The 19,152-nt window shown below is 38.4% G+C and overlaps 1 protein-coding gene across 13 annotated transcripts; it reads left to right on the forward strand.

Annotated features, from left to right (window-relative positions):
* The first annotated feature begins 127 nt into the window (after positions 1-127).
* Positions 128-17,773, forward strand: Lark (RNA-binding protein lark). 13 transcript variants are annotated; one of them, XR_011448161.1, is made up of 9 exons: positions 129-280; positions 3,367-3,527; positions 3,628-4,173; positions 4,344-4,618; positions 7,315-7,362; positions 14,732-15,015; positions 16,502-16,757; positions 16,919-17,082; positions 17,678-17,773. XR_011448161.1 is itself a non-coding variant. In XM_070310989.1 (7 exons), the coding sequence occupies exons 2-7, from the start codon at positions 3,384-3,386 to the stop codon at positions 13,962-13,964; spliced, it is 1,002 nt and encodes a 333-aa protein (XP_070167090.1). In that variant the 5' UTR covers positions 130-280; positions 3,367-3,383; the 3' UTR covers positions 13,965-14,287. The 13 variants fall into 13 exon arrangements, 9 of the variants coding, with proteins under 9 accessions (XP_070167085.1, XP_070167089.1, XP_070167088.1 ...); XR_011448159.1 differs by having other exon boundaries at positions 16,919-17,773; XR_011448160.1 differs by having other exon boundaries at positions 16,502-16,644; positions 16,919-17,773.
* Positions 17,774-19,152: the final 1,379 nt, after the last annotated feature.

Here is a 19,152-nt window from a genome sequence, read left to right on the forward strand (position 1 = left end):
TATCACTGCGCTGCGCATGCGCGAAAAAGCGTCCCCGAGAACAACACCGCATCTATCGTCTATGGCCAGCGGTTAGGATTAGGTTGGCAGCAATAGGTTAGGATTAGGTTGGCAGCAGTAGGTCAGCAGCAGTTCTCGCAGGAAACGTCTCGAGTTGACGTGAACGTTTCTTCGCGTCGCTGCACATTTCCGTTTCGCCATCTTTTACCTCGGGAGCGTGTGGGTCGCGTCGTATCGCGTGTGTAGCGCAGTTTTAGCAGTTTTACAGACTACTGACTTGGTGAGTACATCAATCTATCCTCGCCGTATTAAATATAATCGGTAGCTTAATCGCGTCGCGCATATATAGTCGCGGGAGCACGAACGATCGAACGAATAGTTGGCGATACGCTGTCTCGAATCGAGCATCCCATTCGGTTCTATCCCGGCTGCCGTCTAGCCGGTGCCCCCGATCTCGTTCGTGGTATAAAAGATCATTTTCGTGACGTCGTCGTACAAACTTTCGACGGATCAACACGGGCTTTCTTCACTTTCACGGGCGGTTTTGTCGATTAAAAATGCATCCCTCGTTACCAGCGCAATCGCGCCGACGTTTGTTTTTGACGCGGTTTCTTCTTTCTTCTTTTTCATTTACAGCAATTGCCGTTGATGGCGTTTCTCGCGAGTATACACGTGGAGGTTTTTTTTTTCTTTTTCTCACGAATCCGAATCATCGAAATCTGAACTCTCGATGAGATTATGCCGGTTGTGCGTTTGTCGTATCGCGCGACGAGAGACGAAACTTATATCGATGGGCAAAATGACGCTTCTACGAATGTATTCACCGTCTTCGTCGCACTCGTGCGCAGTTGTACGATCTCCGTGCGGTAATTTTCCACGCTGACTTGTCTATCTCTCGCGACTCCACGTACTTGAAACGATCAATGTATTATTGGATGGACAATCCTTGAATCTCGACGATAATCATATAAAATTTTATTATAGCTATTATTACGTTTATATATATATATATTTTTTTTTGTCATTCTGACGTCTGTTGTGTGAGACAGTTAGTAGTGCTGTATAATGCACAATGTATTAATCTGGCAAGATTTCAATTATTGTGTATTCTTTCGCGACAAATTTTACGTAATTTGCGATTTGGACGATTACCAATAACTATTGCTCGAAAATGTGCATTAGTTTATTAAATAATGGGTTGAATAAGTCTTATTGGAAAGCCGTCGAGGTTGGTAAATTATTTGTTTTATTTGTTGAAAAGGGATAAAGTAAAAAGTATTGTTTGACATGTTTCTTTATATTAACTTTGTGAAAATTCGGCAGAAGGGTGTGCGAACAAAGTGCACCGTCACACCCCCTGACGTTGCTTCTAAAAATATCGAAATACTGTCATGAATGAATATACATTGCATACTCCATATTCACCAAATTCAATAGATCTATTACTATTTAACTATCGATAACGAGAGATTTATTTCCTCGTATTTATTATATTTAAATAAAATTAGGATAAATTTATCTTTTATTCGTGTTAATTTATAAACAAATGTATACATGATACATCTTAAACATACTAAAAGCTCTCTGTAAATACTTGAGAGATCAGCACTGATAAGAAATCGGCGCTGTATCTACATTTTATCATATACGTGCGATCGTGCAATGAAAAATCGACGCGTAATACCGTAGTATACATATATACTGACGCCTCTTCCCGTTCCGTTTAGCGCGTACACAAGGGAGCACGATGAATCTCCGATTGAATATAATTCGGAAAGATGGACAGCGACAGTGGCGACGCGGCGCGGTAGAATTCTCCCGCGCTCGCTCGTGATTGGTTGCTCCGCGGTGGCGCTGGCGTCACCGGGCGAGCGCGCGACGCGACGCGATGGGTTGAGGAACGCGCGACGCGAGCCGAACGACGCAACGAGCGCGAGACGCCGCCATTACTAGTTTCCGTTTCGTCGCGTGTCTTTCGAGATTAACCGGCGGCACGAGTTTCGTTCGCGTTACCGCGTGAAACTCCGTGAGTGCGATCCGAGTGAATTTCTCGCCGATTCTTTAGTCAAGCGTCGCTCGTGTACCGATTTAATATCGTGAGGAACATCCGATCACAGGTACGTACGCGCTTTCGCCATACCGGGTGCGGTGAAAAAAAAAATCTTGCTTCTCACAGCCGTGCGTTAACGGCGTTCGCTTCGCGAGGGCGGGTGTAATTCGGTATCTATCGAGCAATACGCGAATGCGCTTGTATAGGGAACCGAGGAAACGCGTTTCCCTTTTGTGCGTAAATCGTTTAATCGCCAGCGGGTCTCGCGCGTGCGAGATCTCGGCAAGATGGAGGAAGGAAAGCGTCGGTATCGAAACCGAACGATCGCGTCGCCTCTTCGATTCCCTTCCGATTGGATCCTCGTGGTAAGGGACGCCGGTCTCGACAGATTGCATCATCGAGCGCGCGCGAGTTACGTCAGTCGGAATATTTCGAAGAAGAAAAGAAAAAAAAAAATTTTATTTTTTATAATTTCGGTTAACCTTGATAAAGCGGTATACAATGCGACTGAATGGAGTTTGTTATGTAGTTCCGATATCATGCTTGCCTGCCATCTCGCTCTAGCGCCAACGTTCAAGATGGCGCAATTGGGAAATGCGAGTCTACCTTTAATAAATATATAAATAGGGATTACACGCACCTTCGTATGTTTATACATCGAAATTTATATTTTCCGATGTTACACCGGCTTCGATGCTCTGTTCAGACGACGCAACACCATGAGGCGCATGAGTAATTCGCCCGCAGAATCCATGGAATAAAGTATGGTGGTCTTATATGAAATAAGATGGATTGGTATCGCGCGATATATCGGGCATATAATTGCGCAAATAAAAAAATTGAAAAGTAACATGTAATAGTCGTAGGATGTATAGGTGAGCAGAAAAATATCGGATGTGAGACGATAAAATGATACATCGACAAAGTCACTGTCTAATAAGTGAGAGAATTCCGGTATGGGTATTTGAGGTGCTCCGATATCTTCCCTTGCTCGTGTAAAAGATCTTACAAGTTTTTGTAATTTCTGATTCCTGCATCTGTTTGAATTACTATGGAAAGAGATTATCGCTATTAGCTCTCTGAAATTTTAATATGACTTTTGTTATTTTTATAATTAAAAATTGTTACAAATTAATTTTATTGCAAATAATATTTTAATAAATATGTATGTAAGAGGAAACACAGAAAGTGTTATTTAAAAAAAAATGCAAAATAAATCTAAAAATTCAATTAATTGTATATATATATAAATGGTAAGAAGGGTAATAAGGAGAAAAAAATATTTTTCTTTTAAATATATATTTTTATGACATTAGGTTCTACGAGCCACAAAATGCCGGGTTTTAGCAGCGTTGGCACATTTAAAATCTTCATTGGTAATTTAGCCGACAAGACCTCGAACGCAGATATTAAACCACTGTTCGAGAAATACGGCAAGGTCGTGGAATGCGACGTGGTAAAGAATTATGGCTTTGTGGTAAGTGTCGTATTAATTGAATCGGCATTCCGATTACTAGAAATTAGACGATAATATGATTGACAAAATCGATAATGGAATGTACATGTTTTATTCGCAGCATATGGAAAATGAGGAAGCAGGGCGAAATGCCATACAAAATCTGAATGGACATATGGTCCATGGGCAACCGATAAAATGTGAGGCCGCGAAGAGTCGTAAGGGTCCTAACACTCCTACGACAAAGATCTTTGTCGGGAATCTCACAGATAACACGAAAGCGCCGCAAGTACGCGAACTGTTTGCCAAGTATGGCACAGTCGTTGAATGCGACATTGTGAGGAATTACGGTTTCGTCCATCTTGAAGCGACGGGAGACGTGAATGACGCCATCAAGGAGTTGAACGGGCAGATCGTAGACGGGCAGCCGATGAAAGTGCAGATATCTACCAGCCGGGTGCGACAGAGGCCAGGAATGGGTGATCCGGAACAATGCTATCGATGCGGACGAGGCGGTCACTGGTCCAAGGAATGTCCCAAGGGAGGTATGGGAGGTGGACCAGACAGAAATGGATACAGAGATCGAATGTTCGGACGTGATCCGTATCCTCCACCGCCACCACCACCTTTCCTTCGGGACCGTCTCATGGGTGGTGGCCGCTTTGGAGTAAGTTTCCTTTCTCGTTAAATTTTACATAATTATCGTTGTGTATTATACTCGTATTTATTTTATTGATATTTGTTCGCAAAATAGATAATAGATAATATGAATGATTGTACTCGGGATACGAAGTATTATCCGTCTATTAATTTCTTGAATTTTGTCTGTTAACACAGGACTACGAGAGCTACTACGACCGGCGCGGCTTCGAGGACACCAGGGATCTCTACGAGAGGCGGTTTACGGGTATGACAGGGCCCTGTGACATGGGAAGTTCCATGTGCGGGCTAGACTTTCCACCAATGCCTCTACCATCAAGACGAGACCCAATGCCTCCTATGCCTCCTCTAGGTATGGGATCCATGCGCGACACTGGCTTCTCCCGTGGTAACGAGTATGGCATGTTCAGCCGCCGATCACCCCCTCCAAGTGGCAACAACGGCCGGTTCAGGTGAGTAGGTATCCGGCCTATCGACTGCCCATTCGTCCGACTTAACATTGTGAACGTTCCAGGCTGGATTAACAGCTCATGCGAATTGGGATTCGGTGATTCGTCGACATTTTTTTCTAATCTGTCGTATTCTTTCTCTTGTCATATATATTTCGACTTTATCTCCTTAGTCTGTCCTTATTTCTTTTTTATCCCATGTAGTAACGAATGTTAATTCTGGATAGGCGATCGCGAGATTTGCAATGTTCCGCAATGTGTTCCTATCTTGTTATATAAATCTCTACATTTTTCGCCCTTTTTCTTTAAAATGTATAAACTTTCTTTTATATCTCTTCTTTTTGTCTTACTTTTTTACCGTAAGACGTGGAAACGAAACTTCTTCTCTCCGACAATATTACTGCGCGACACAACGCATGACTCGTTATCGTCTATGCAAGATATTACTTTCTCATACTTGAGATTTTAAGACTTTTAGTATTTTTTACACACGTACGAGTGTCGACCTGACGCCCACACGAGTGCAGACTCCATCGTAGTGAAATGTTAATTATATGACGCTTGGACGTTTCTGTACATTCTAAATTTCAGTGCACCTCAGGCGTACCATCTTTGTCCATGAACGCGGGCAACCCTAGAGAGACAGTCCCGGGTCAGCGTTCAAGTCGTACAAGAGTAAGTCTTTGACTCATTTTGTTAGCGAGTAGTCATGCCTCGTTCTTGTCGCTGTAACAACAAACGATCACGTCAGAAATATATAGCAGTCGCTTATACGTCGTCTGCATCTCATGGTGGTTCGAAACTTTTCGAGTCTCGACTGATGGTGCCTTGAACATGTCGACTGCTCTTCTAGGGGTGTCCTAGTTCATAGACTCTCTTGTTCCATGGCATTAACTGCGAGATTGGCCTGTATGTCTCTCACTGAACATCCTTTGTGTTTCAAGCGCTCCCTATTACGTACATCACTCAGCCGGGAGTGGCGCGGAGGCCTGGGATGAAGAAACGTTCCTAAGGAATACGAACTAGAATTTCTTGATTGCACTACCGCGAACCAGGATGCGATCTGCAATTTTAAACCAAACTATCATACGCTGTAGATAGAAAGAAAAAGAAACAGGGCTGACGCGATTTTGGAATGGCACATCGAATCGATTGTCTTTGAAACGTGTCGTAAGTAGAAACCAGCTCTCCAGACGATTTGGATCAGTAAGTTTATACACATCGGCATCTCCCGTAATCTTTTCAAGTCAGTTCCGCAAGCTTACGACAAATTTATTGAGTATCTATTCTCATTTTGTTGAGTATTTTCATGCGAAAAGATTGATTTTTTTTTTTTATTTATTTATTTATTTATTGACTTAGATCGCGTGCTGATTGCTCTATGATAATAAAATGTTATAACGAATTCGCAAAGATATGATGTTAGCAAATTATTTTTAGATCAAATAAATTTTCTTTTCTATCTCTTTCTTTCTTTCTTTTCTTTTATATAAAATGGTAAAATGTTGTGTGTTTTTTGTCCTCGTGCGGTACACTCGGTTTCTCATAATCGTAAATAATTAAAATCTAGTTTTCTATCTTAAACTATATAACGATTTTTTTTTATTTTGTTATTTTATAGTCGCGTCTCTTGTATTAAATAAAGGAGCGAAATTCTCATCTGTATTATGGATCGAAATTGTGTCAGTGAGTCATCGATTTAAATTGTGTTTCGAGTTTCGTAGTATTTCTAAAATTGTCACATATTCGATCGAAGAGAAATTCCACATGAAGGGTAACGAGAGTCTCGCGAAGATATTCCGATTACGTCCTCCGTGCTCCTCGAAATTACAATCCATAGTTCTTGAAGCTGACTTCTACTCACGAGGTTCAAAGCTTTTCATATATGTAAATCCATTCGCAACCTTCAAATAGAAAACAGAATTGAGATTGAATTTCTCAGTTTTTCTAAGTACTTTGAATTTGTTGTTGCACGTTATCACCTTATTACCCTCTATGATTCCAGCCTGGGCTGCAAATGGCTCTTATTTGTTATAATAATACATTCTTGTTGTTTTTGCAAAGTTGCAATTTGCAAATCGCATGGGTTAAAAATCCAGTCTACCGCTGTCTGCCTCATATGACTCTATTCCACATTCTATCCATATTAGTCCTTCCTTTTAAGTTGGTAAAGTTTCTCGAACTATCAATCAAGCCAACGATTTATATAGATAGCGGATAGCGAATTACTATAATTGCTTGTCCTTCATTTTCGCAAGTTTTGTAACTTCAAGCATCTTGCATTTTTGTATTCTAGTCTCTAGAAACGATTTCTAATCGTAGACCACCAGACTTCTCGATCTTTTAATGATTTCTTCATGAAATTCAAAATTTCCCTTTTATACGCACACACATACACTAACCAGATGTACGCGTGTATGTCAATGTAATAGAGGAATAGGAAATATTTCATGACAGATTTACTAACATAATGTGTAGTTCTTCGACATTCCGTCCCGATCCAAAGTCATATCAGGCGAGGCACGCAACTCTTTCCTTTGCACGTGAGAATACATATTTATATGTATATATATATATATATATATATATATACAGGGACTAATTCACAAAGTTAAGCCTTGGACAAGGGAGCCAGTATATGGTATATCTTGATCTGATCTCATTGGTAGATTCGATTATTTATTATACCGCTGTTATAGTAGAGGCATGTACGAGGACTTCAGCCGAGATTCGTTTGAAGAGCGTAGGTAAGTAGAGTGAAGTACCACTGGGTTACAATATTATGCTTGAATTGAAATCCCGTTTCTCATAAATCGCGATATACAGCTGATAATTAGCCGCCGCCCTCTTCTTTATGTTACGATCACTGCCAAGGCAGTGTCTTTGTTTATTTCTGACTTTAAAAAAAAAAAAAACCTGACCCGTCATTCCATTATTCTATTTGATATATCGCCACATTATAACGGTAAGAAAAATTTGTATAGGATATCACTTTATATTAGAATCGTTGTCGAAAACTCTCTGCATCTCCTAGAAATGTTGCTTTGTTCCATCAGAACAAAGTATAACAAATATAGAATATTTCTTGGTAACGCGATCTTTCATAAAGAAGAGTGCTGGATAGATGAAGAAAAATTATTTAACCCGTGCAAACATTCTTATCGCAAAACGAAAGAATTAGTAAAAATATTAGCGAGAAAAACGAGGTACTTTTCGAGCTGTTGTATATCCACTTCCCATTTTTCTTCCCCCCCCCCCCACTTTTTATTTTATTTTATTTTATTTTATTTTAAATCATATATACTGTTTACTTTGTAATTTTTCACTCTACATACACATACTGTTACGCTCTGTTATATTTCTCTCTCTCTCTCTCTCTCTCTCTCTCTCTCTCTCTCTCTCTCTCTCTCTCTTTTCTGTTTTCTCGTACCACGCAAATATATTACAGCCTTTTACATTTTTAATCTATATTTGTCCGTGCTTTTAACCCGTATCATCGATCTCGTGTGACTGACGTGGCTTAATTTTGATTACCAGACCGGGATTACGAGGGCCATCGCCGTCGCGCCGGTTCGCACCATACTAAATCGTCGCGTCGGGCTCGGATCGGTCTCTGTCGGTCGCCGTCGGTCCGTCGGGTCTGTCTGTCGCTAAGCAGGAAGCCTCGGAACCGAGATACTCTTGGCCGTCTTGCGAACTGCACGCGTGAAGATCTGCCGCCCGCTCTATGAGAACAAGTGCGATTTACCCGCAGTGCGATTTATTTAGGCGAAAAAAAAAAGTAAACGGAAAGTTAAAGAGCTAAACGAAATACAACCAGTCGAAAAGTAGCAGATACAGGAAATATCTTAATTATCTCCTCTCCCGACCGACGAATCCCTCGTATCTGTCCGAGACTCCCGGCTTTATCGATCCTTTCAGATTGTCAACTATCTTATTGTCTTTATGCCCTTTTATCCCGCAAACCCCCCCCCCCCCTCCCTCTACGTCATACATTTGTATAAAATCACAATTGAAAGTGATCCTCTCGACATTAAGAACTCGATGTAGCTCCTCCACCGCGGAGACTCCTCGATCCTCGACCGTCACGTTTCTAAATAAGTATATTTTGACAAACGTTTTTATCTCTCATTCGTTTTCAGAAAAACATAGATCTTGGGCGTAAATTTACACATTTGATTTTCGGAGGGAGAAAAAAAAAAGAAAATATAGGATCGACGAGCATTCCGGTGGGGTCGTATTCTGCGGCGATCGTTTCGGTTTTCTCTGACGATGACCCACTACTTGGCCTGTTCTTCTCCGCTACGCCAGCAATCGATAGGCTCTTGTTCGCGCGCATACGCGTCGCATCTCGCCGCAGAAGTTGCTGAACGATTAGCAATCGATCGCAGACGCAGCGTAATTCAACATTGATAGATCTTATTCTTACGATATTATGCCGATCATCCCCGCGCAATAGAGCTAGAGCAAAAAGACATCCTGATCGAGAAGCGTGTTGTTCGCGGAATTCCCGTCCACTTTTATTTATTGTATCAAATGAATGTGTATCAGACTTTTCCTCCGCCGGGAGTAGCGCGAACATTCGTACAAACGATGCTAAGGGATGCTCTAAGGGAAGATATTCATAGTTGTTTCTTAAAAAATTCATATCTGCATGTAAATAATATTTTATTTATGCGTGTAAATAAGAAAATCTTATTTATGGTTATAAATAAGAAATTCTCATGCAATATGCATGAATGAATTTTTATTCAAACAATGACTATGGATACTTTCTTAAATACACTGTAGAAAATATACCTGCAGATGAATTGTACTAGATATTATATATGCGTCATGATTTTTTCACCCGCATCATTAAATTAATGATCTCGTCGATTGGCCGCCTCGCGTATCTCGATCGGAGCTCTATTCTTTTCTTTAAGACTCAAATTTTAGATTAACTGGCAAAAAGCGGTGACGCGATTCTTAAACAAAAAATAGCGGAAGAATACTTTTCCAGCGAGCAACTGTATATTCAATTTTCAACTATCCTGAGAGCAGGCCTCATCTTCCGAAACGATTGTGTACATGTCGCCGAAATAAGCACTATTCCATTATTTTTGACACATGCTTTTGTATAGAGCGTAAATTGGTAGCCTTAACGTGTTTTTAGCGTGTTCGCGAAGGAGTATCGAGAAGACGTAGGCCGTGCTTAAGAAAAAAAGAAGCGTTCACCAAAATCTTTCCCCAAATGGGAGGGGGTAAGCGTGCAGGTTCAAATGTTAAAAAAAAAAAAAAAAAAAAATTCACAATGCCGTCTCCCGCTTTTACCGCAAAAAGACAGAATTATATATTTGGACTTACATTAGACCCGGTAGGATGCGCCGATTCTGTATGGGAAACCTGAAGGTCGAACATTATCGTTAGAATATAGGTAACGTAACGTAATCTTTTTATTAACGTAGGATTAATTCCGACATATATAAAAAAAAAAAAAAAAGAAAGACGTGTTGTAGTCTGTAATAATCGCACTTTCATTTCTTTTTTCTTTTTTTTCTTTTTTTTGAGCGTAGGCACTTGCTGTAAGTCTTTTTTTTTTCTTCTATTCTCCCATCTACGCCTTTGGTTTTTTTGCTGAAAAACAAACCGTATTTTTTCATTAAAGATTATATAAATTATAACCACGATGATGCAAATAATAATGATACTGAATATATAAGAGATATGTAATAACAATGTATTTGTGAAATTCACAAAAAAAAAAACGACGTGTATTGCGTGTTTCTTTAATTACATCACACCGACTGCGCTCTCTCTTTCTCTCGCGATGTGCCCTTTACCAGCAACAACAACCATCCCAACAGAAACCCGTCGCCCCCTTTCCATCACGAAAGTTTTGATCGGGTACGATCGGACGCGCGCTGGCTTCCTGCGTCGCGCGCGCGTTTCCGTCTCGCGCTCGCTCAACAAAAATCCGTCAACATCTCGATCCGAAACGCGCACGGCGTTATTCGCTCGTGTTACTCTATTGTCATCCTTGTGCGCGCGCGTCTCGGAGACTTCAAGTCTGATAGTTTACAGGTAGAGTTCTGCGATGATCTCCATCGAGCGACTCTCTCGAACCAATCTCTATTTTTCTATATTTTTATTTAAATATGATACAGTGCAATCTCTTTCTTTTTCTAATATTACTTTAATTATTAATGATAATATTAATAAATGAATTGATCAAGTTAATTATTATTCAATCTTCATCGATGCATGAATAATTAGATACTCTTCTCCGGACAGATGTTGCATTGTGTCACTCGTTACGTTGGAAATTAGTGGCTTTTAAAATGTCAAGGATTACTTTACATTTACGTGTGCACAGTCCCGTTTTAAAAATTGTTTTTCTTTTTTTTTCTCGATTCTGTCATGCAATTTTCTGTCGAAGTCTCATTCTATCTTTTATTTCCGCAAACATTTTATTCTCGATAGGGTGTGAGGAGAGTACAAACTATATTTTCGCGTTTTTTATGCAATTGTGCTATTCGTTGTGTCGTTAATCGTTACTGGATTTTATTTCTGGTACAATTATATGTGACGATCGTTAATTTAAATAAGAAATTTGTCACGCAATGCATACCTGACGACGAAAAGGTTTCAGCATTCTGACGCATATATTGGGTGATTGCATAAGTTCGTGTCCGATTTAAATATAAACTTCAATAGATTATATTTTAGAGATAACACTTTTATTAATCAATTATATAGTCTCCATTCTTTTCTGCAATGGTTTGCCAACGATCTATAAGCTTGTCGATTCCATTTTTGAAGAAAGAACTGGGTTTTTCTTGAAAAAAGTTTGTAAGGTGGTTTTCGACAGCTTCCTCGGAATTGAGATTCTTGCCATTTAAACTATTCTGCAAAGATCGGAACAGATAAAAATCTGAAGGCGCAATATCTGAAGACTATGACGGGTACTGCAGAATTTCCCATTGCAACTCCTGCAGTTTTTCTGCAGCTTATTCCTTTCAGTCAGGAGATGCGGCACCCACGTATCAAGCTTGGAAATGTATCCAAGCTTTTTTAAATGACGAAAAGCGGTTGAATTATCGATGTTCAGTCTCTCAGCAATATCCTCAGTTGTAATCCTTGGGTTTCTTTCCACTAAGGCATGCACAATGTCATCATCAATGCCAGAAGGCCGTCCAGAGCGGGGTTGATCCTCCATGTTGAAATCACCATTTCGAAATCTGCCAAACCACTTTTTGACTGTACGGAGAGCAGGAGCGCGGTTCAAATAAACGCCTTGAATATTTTTTTGTGCAATCCCAACACTCACGCCTTTCCGAAATTCATATAGCATTACATGCCGCAAATGCACCTTTCGTTCTCCATTTTTAATGATTTCTCTTATGCACAAATGGACTTATTTGAACAATGTCTGACGCTAAATTGACATAAGACAACGTCATCTATTCGGTGTAAGCAACAATTACCACACGAAAACAATAGAACTCCGCCATGCAGCAACTTAATGCTATCTATGAAAATCGGGCACGAACCTATGCAATCATCCATATAAACAGGATTGGGAAGTGACGCGTTACTTGTAACGTTGTTACCGTTACAGTTACTTTTTTTCGGTAACGATCGTTACTTTTTTCTGATTGGAACGGTAACGGTAACGTCGTTAAATTTTTACAGTAACGGTAACGAATTAGTCGTTACTTGTATCGTTATTTTTTGGTTCTTTATTATCTTATATCTATTAAGTAGATGTATTTTTTGAAAAATATTTTGTAGTCTTCTATCATAGGCTGCATTCTGATAGTCACTGCCAGTGCTGAAAATCTATAGTAACATAAATTATAGATTTTACAATACTAATAGTGAATATTGGAATACACTCTTAATAATATCAATATTTCTCTTATCAATATTTAAAAACAATGTTTGATAAAAATTTTTGACGAAATTGAAATTTGTAAATTACAATTTAAATTCCTATAAAGATAAGTGTATTAAAAGGTAAAGATATCAATATAAAAAATTAGTATCATTAAATAAGTTTAATATAAAAAACGCTTGCTATATAGAGACTAATTTAGAGTTTTTAATTGTAACATAGATTATTATATTTAATATTGATTATTAAATAATTTTATAATCTAATAGCTTATTTTAGCATTACAAAAAACAAAAACATAATGAAAAAATAACGAATCGTTACTTTTTTCGTGTAACTGTAACGCTAATGGGTTACTTTTTAAGATCAATAATCAGTAACATTACGAGTTACTTTTTACAAAAAATAGACGGTAACGATAACGCGTTACTTTTATAGAGTAATGTTCCCAACCCTGCATATAAATATAAAAGATTCCGAAACTATCGAAAATCTTGTTAGCTATACAGTTTCAGTGACAAATTTAGGAGATCGATTTTAATTATTTTATTAATATTTTTTATATTTATTTTGTACGATACCTTCTTTTTCAAATATCACAAGGGAGGACTTAATTATATAAATTTAAAATTTTTTAAACTAAAATTGAAAACAACTTGGATTTTTCTTAGCTTGCGTCTATATAAAGGATATTTGACTGTTCCGGGACATCCTTATACTTTGCAACATTCTTATATTAGTACACTTGAATTGACAAAAGAGAAGCTTTTGAAAATCGGCAACGCAATCTTTTCCCTCGGATTCTCTTGGTTGTCTCTTGGAAATCCGTTTAAAAGCATATGGAAAGACTTTTGTAATCCGAATCTCTCTCACAAAGTTCTTCGAAGAATCTTTACATGATCTGTCATGTTTGCTCGCTATTTTTCATCGCGAACTACCCGCCCTATTCGTCTCGAATGTTAGTTGAGCAATATGCTTAAACTAACATATCGCTGTTGATCTTTTTTTCATTTTTAAGATGGTCATAACTTTAGACATATATTTCTTATATTCGACGAATCTGCTTCTTTTCTCTCTTTTCTGTCCCGTAATCTCTTGTGTCAGCCTTAATAGTCAATCAAAGAACAGGGATTGTAACGCGTTACAGTTTCGTTAAAGCTTAGACTTCAATGTCGTAGGAATGACCGTTGATTGTAAGACGCATTTTCATATCTATGATCTATGGCATGAGAAAAAGTTTTAATCTCACCAAGATTATAACGACTTTGATCCCTAATTTTCTCTACTATCTTTTCGCTGTTTTAAAGAAATAAGGGCTATCATAACAAGATCCATCGAGCATTATGTAAAATCGTTCGTTGTATAACTGATGTTTTCAGAACAATTGGCACTGCAGATAAGATGGTTTCACACGAGCTAACGTATAGCGCGAATAAGTCGCTTCATCACGCATACACGGACATGGAATATTAATTCTCTCTCTTTCTCTCTCTCTCTCTCTATATATATATGCATATTAAAACGGGAAAACATTGGAAAAGAAGATGTCGGATTCAATAAACCTGCTATATTCCTTCGTGTTAGTAATATACGAGATGAGATCCTGTTTTATATATCTGATGCATCATTTTACGTGTGGTTTTTGCAAGTTCTTATTTTTAATAAACCTTAAAAAATACAACCGACATCTCTTCAAATTGTAACTGAGAATTCATCCCTCCTTCGGCTGGCTCTTTCGAACTAGGTTGAATTTGTTCGTCAAAAGCGATTGTATCATTTGTAGATTGAAACTCAAAGTCGAGAAGAATAAGAAAAGCCTTTCGGCTAATTTCTAAGATTATATACATTTAAAAATTTATAAATTTAAATAGCATATTAAGGCGTTATATATGATAATATAAATTATAAATGGATTTATTATAATCTGATATAATTTTGAGATTGCGTCGTTTTTCTTCCTTCTCGATTATAAAATTGTTGTCTTTATTTTGTGAACACAATGAAAGATTTGTGTCATTCTCTTCCGCGGTTACATCTTTATATGGTAGTGCGGTTATTGTTCTCTTGCATAAACTTTTGATTAAAGCCAAAGTTAAAGCATTGCTGTTTTCAGAAATATCACAGATGAAGACGCAAGTAAATGTAAATAGATGGAATTAAATGTTTCTTTTTTTTCGTATTTCTTTTAATCCAACTTTTATCAGTATGTACATGGTAATGCTTATTGTGTTATGTGCCAGTCAAACTTGCAGACTCGGAGGTTGAGCAGGTCTACAGAATCGGACTCGGCTGAAGAGACTCTCTTTTCTACCCGACCAACGGCAGGCAGAGGCGCCCGGCCACGTTCTGTAACGTCTAATACGCAGTCACAGCCAAAGTGTGAATCCCCCCCAGAAAGTTACTTTAAGAAACACCATGCAGTGTCTTCAGAGATAACCGAGCAAGCCTCGAGTCAGAGTGACGTTGGAACACGAACGTGTAGAACCAGGCGCACAATTCAATCATCTCTCCATACTGAGATGTGGTGAGCAGATTCCTGTCCGATAATAAGTAGACTATTCCGAACCGAGAAAGATCGGCCGATCTGTGTATTCTAAGTTGGCGCGAGAGAGTAGGTCGAACCTTCTCTCGTCGGCTCTGTTGCGCAAGAGTTGCGAGTTTGATCGGTACATAGCGAGCGGTGCGTCGATGCCGTGTTAACTTTGGCTTTATCGTATCGATGCACGGAATCTTTTCGCCAAGATCGGGAAACCCCTAGGCAAACGATCATCAACGAGAACATATACAAAGGGTGCCTCAGAACCAAGCAAAATCCTTTAATTTAGGACTTGAGAATCTATTAAAGAATCTAATATTTACATTTATTTAAAAATTTAAGAAGATTAAATTCGAAAACTTTCAGAAATATTAAATTTTTTATGTATTTAAATAAATAAAATGACAGTTAAATGATGGAGCTCTCTTCAGAAAACTGGTTTTGAGACAATCTTGTTTTATATATTCTAAAGTTCTTTTTCCCCTTTTTTTTTAAGTTTTTCTGAAGATTCTTTTTTGAGAGATATTCCCTTCTCTCTAAAATATACCGCTTATCATTAGATCAATCCCCGATCCACGATACGTAGACTTGGCGAATGACCCGAGGCTCGTTACGGATACGCGGGGAAATTGTGCGATACTGAATCACGCGCGTATGGTACACGCGTGCGAGAGTCACATACATGTCGTACGGGAAAAAAAGATTCGGGAAACACATGGAGACTCATGCACACCGGAGAGCTTCGTCGGATATATTCGATACGCGACGTATCGGCTGTAATGCAAGCACTCTCGAGGATTACGGTAACATCGGTGCTGGACTTGATCGTCGGATAGCGAAGGTCTGTCCGATGATTGCAGTCCTTGCTCTATACGTAGCCCATACGTGGACGTGCGAGATTCCGGCGGTTCGTCGTCGGCATCGTCTTCGTCTCGTCATCATCGTCGTCGCCGTCGTCGTCAGCTTTGTCATCGTTGTCGTCGATGTCGTCGATGTCGTCGTCGTCGTCGTCGTCGTCTATAAAATCACGCAGCCGAGTTGCAAACGGTTCGGGACACACGCTGGCCGAGAAGCTCGACGAGATGAGAAGTTCCGAGTCCAGTCTCTTGTAGCTGAGATATATCGCTGAGATATATCTCTCGGATACGCCGGCACAGACCCTCGCAAGCACTTAGAAAAAAAAGTACCCGGTCCCTCGGCAGAGTTCTCACTAGAGACCGTGAATCGCCGATCGGATCCGTGCACGGATTTTTAAGAGAGTCGGCACAAGAACTCGAGAAAAAAATATGTATAACGGACACGTCGGGACACGGGTTATCCCTTGACTTCGCGTGATAAAAAAACGGAAAGCGAACACACATACACACGTGTCGGTCGTCGTCGATTGCCGCATTACGACAAAAAAAAAGCGCAAAACCGATAGAAACCGCTCCAGCAAGAATTTTAACACGTTGTAATATGATATATGATATAGGACACGATGATAGCCCTCTACACTGGCAACGTCCACGATGGATGTACATCGAAGGAATCGAGAGCGAGCCAGGCTCGAGAGAAGAGAGCTTCGAGAGTAGAAACGGCAAAGAGGTCTGATGGAGAAGCGACGTGGTGTGAGAGGTAATTGTTCAACACTTTGTACCACGTTGAAAGATACCGCGAGATAGACAGAGACGCAGAGAGGGAGTAAGATTCCATTTGGATAAAGACGAAACTGTATTACCGCATCCAAGGCAAGTCCATCCCTACACAGTCACTCGGTTATTCGGTATCGTTCCGATACGCGTAAAAGAAAACGAATTAAAAAAAAATAATAAAAAAAGGAATAAAAACGACACGTTAATTCCCCCGTCTTCCATCCGAACGCCTTTGAGAGTCATGTTTTCTTTCTTAGGAGAAGCGGTACTTCTTAGAGTCCCAATTCCGTGAGATGCGAGGAGAATCTTCTATAAAGCGAGGAACAAAACTGAGAGATCGACATGTGCTACAACGTGCTCACGAGTCGAATATCGCCCTAGAGTTAGAGCGAAAGTCTCTCTACTCGGCAGGAGCACGAAGGTATCGTAAGAACGAATATTTTCCTCGCGCTTCCTGTAATGATCTCTAAAATTCGGAGGAGAATAACGGATGTTCCATATAAAATATTCTTAATAAATGATGACGCAATTGAATTATGGCAATAACATCGCGTTGTACATTTTTGTTCATTCTTGCTAAGAGATTAAACTATTATTATTTCAATCTATAATCCTACATTTTTGTAGCAAAGATATATCTTTCGATAGTTGAACAAATTTCAAAACTATTTATTCAAGAATTGAGAAATCTCTTTTTCTGATTATTTATTAATTTATACTATCAAGTATAAATAGTGATATGTGGAAGAATTAATTTATTTCCCACATAAAATACAAGATAAAAATTTACATAATTAGGAATAGTTTGCTTTATAATACAGATATATATTTTCATATGATATTTTATTAGTAAAAGTTATCAGATATAAAAATACACAAGCGCATATAATGGTAAGTAGCCTTTATAATAAACTTTACAGATAAGATTCTAAAGCTCTCTGTTGTTTAGTCATAGAATCGTCGTGAAAAATTAAAATAGCATGATAAGTAACTTGTGTGTAAAATATGTGTTACAGGATTTCACTGCGTTTTCAACCACATAAAAACTTTCAAAAATTAGTCACAGAAATATTTGCCATGTAATTGAGCAATAAATATTTTACTTAATTTCATGAGAGCTCATCAATTGTTTTAATCAAATTTTTAAGTCTTAAACAAAATCTTTTGTCATACATAATTGTATGTTATATCGATAAGTATTGAGAGATGAAAAGAAAAGAATGGGAATTCTTCCCATTTACTCATGAATTTTTCTTGTATTCGCTATTCGAAGTTATATAACTTGATAATCAAATTGTGACTTAAATAAATTATCTTGCATAGTTGATTTTATTTTCTTTATTTTCTTCTATTTTTTAGTCTATGTATATGTTTCAAATTCATACCTGTAGAAAATAATTTATTTCTCATTGTTATTTTATCTTTTGTATTGTATATACATTTCTAGGTCTTCTTTATGGCTAAATTATATAGACAGGGTGTCCCGCAACGTGATGTCCACCACACTGAAACTGTGTATTTTTTTCATCGTTCTAAGTCAAAAAATCTTAATACACATATGTCCTAAAGTCGATTGTTTCAATGTTATAGTGAAAAAACAAAATTGCATAAAATAAGAACAATATTATTTATTAAAGATATTATTTATTGATAATTAATCAATAATTTACTTTATAAACAATTTTATAAATTGTTCAAAGTGACTATTTTGGTCTACACATACTTCTGCTCTTTGAATTATTGATGTTGTAGAAGTTGCAAAAGAAGTTCCGCATCGTTACGTATATTATTACAAGCGTCTGTTATTTTATTTAATAACTGCTGCCGATTGACTGACTTATTCGCGTAGACTAGAAATTTTATGTGCCCCCCAAAAAATAATCCAGAGGAGATAGATCGGGAGATCTTGCAGGCCAATTTATTGGACCTCCCCGGCCAATCCAGCCCTCAGAAAATTTTTCATTTAGATATCTCGTAACAATTCTGCTCTCTTCTGTGAGGTGGTGCTCCATTTTGTTGAAACCACATTTGTGTTTTAATGTTTAAAGACAGATCTTCAAGAATTTCGGGCAACTGTTCTTGTAATAAATGCAAGTATCGTTCAGCATTTAAATGATCTTCAATAATGATGGACCCTATTAGACGATTACCGATTATACCGCACAGATATTCACTGAAAATCGATTTTGAAAATGTGTTTCAGTAATAGCATAAGGGTTTTCTTCTCGTGGTGACCAAACGTATGAGTTTCTATTATTTGTAATGCTGTCTCTCGTAAAAGTAGCTTTGTCGGTAAATAAAATTTTTGTATGTATTTTTGCGACATATTTCGTTGTCTTCCGCACATGCCATACATACAATATTTTTTCTAATGCTTGTTATTTCCGCACTACTAGGGCGGTAAGGTAAGTCATAAAGGTGCTTTTCTCGCATTAGTGTGAGAAATAACTACTTTTGCATTTTTTCGCTATAACTTCGAAACAAGCGACTT

The sequence above is a fragment of the Polyergus mexicanus genome, unplaced genomic scaffold, assembly GCF_030449975.1.
Source record: "Polyergus mexicanus isolate NDT 795.1 unplaced genomic scaffold, iyPolMexi1.0 SCAF_18, whole genome shotgun sequence".
In the NCBI taxonomy this organism is placed as follows: Eukaryota; Metazoa; Arthropoda; class Insecta; order Hymenoptera; family Formicidae; genus Polyergus; species Polyergus mexicanus.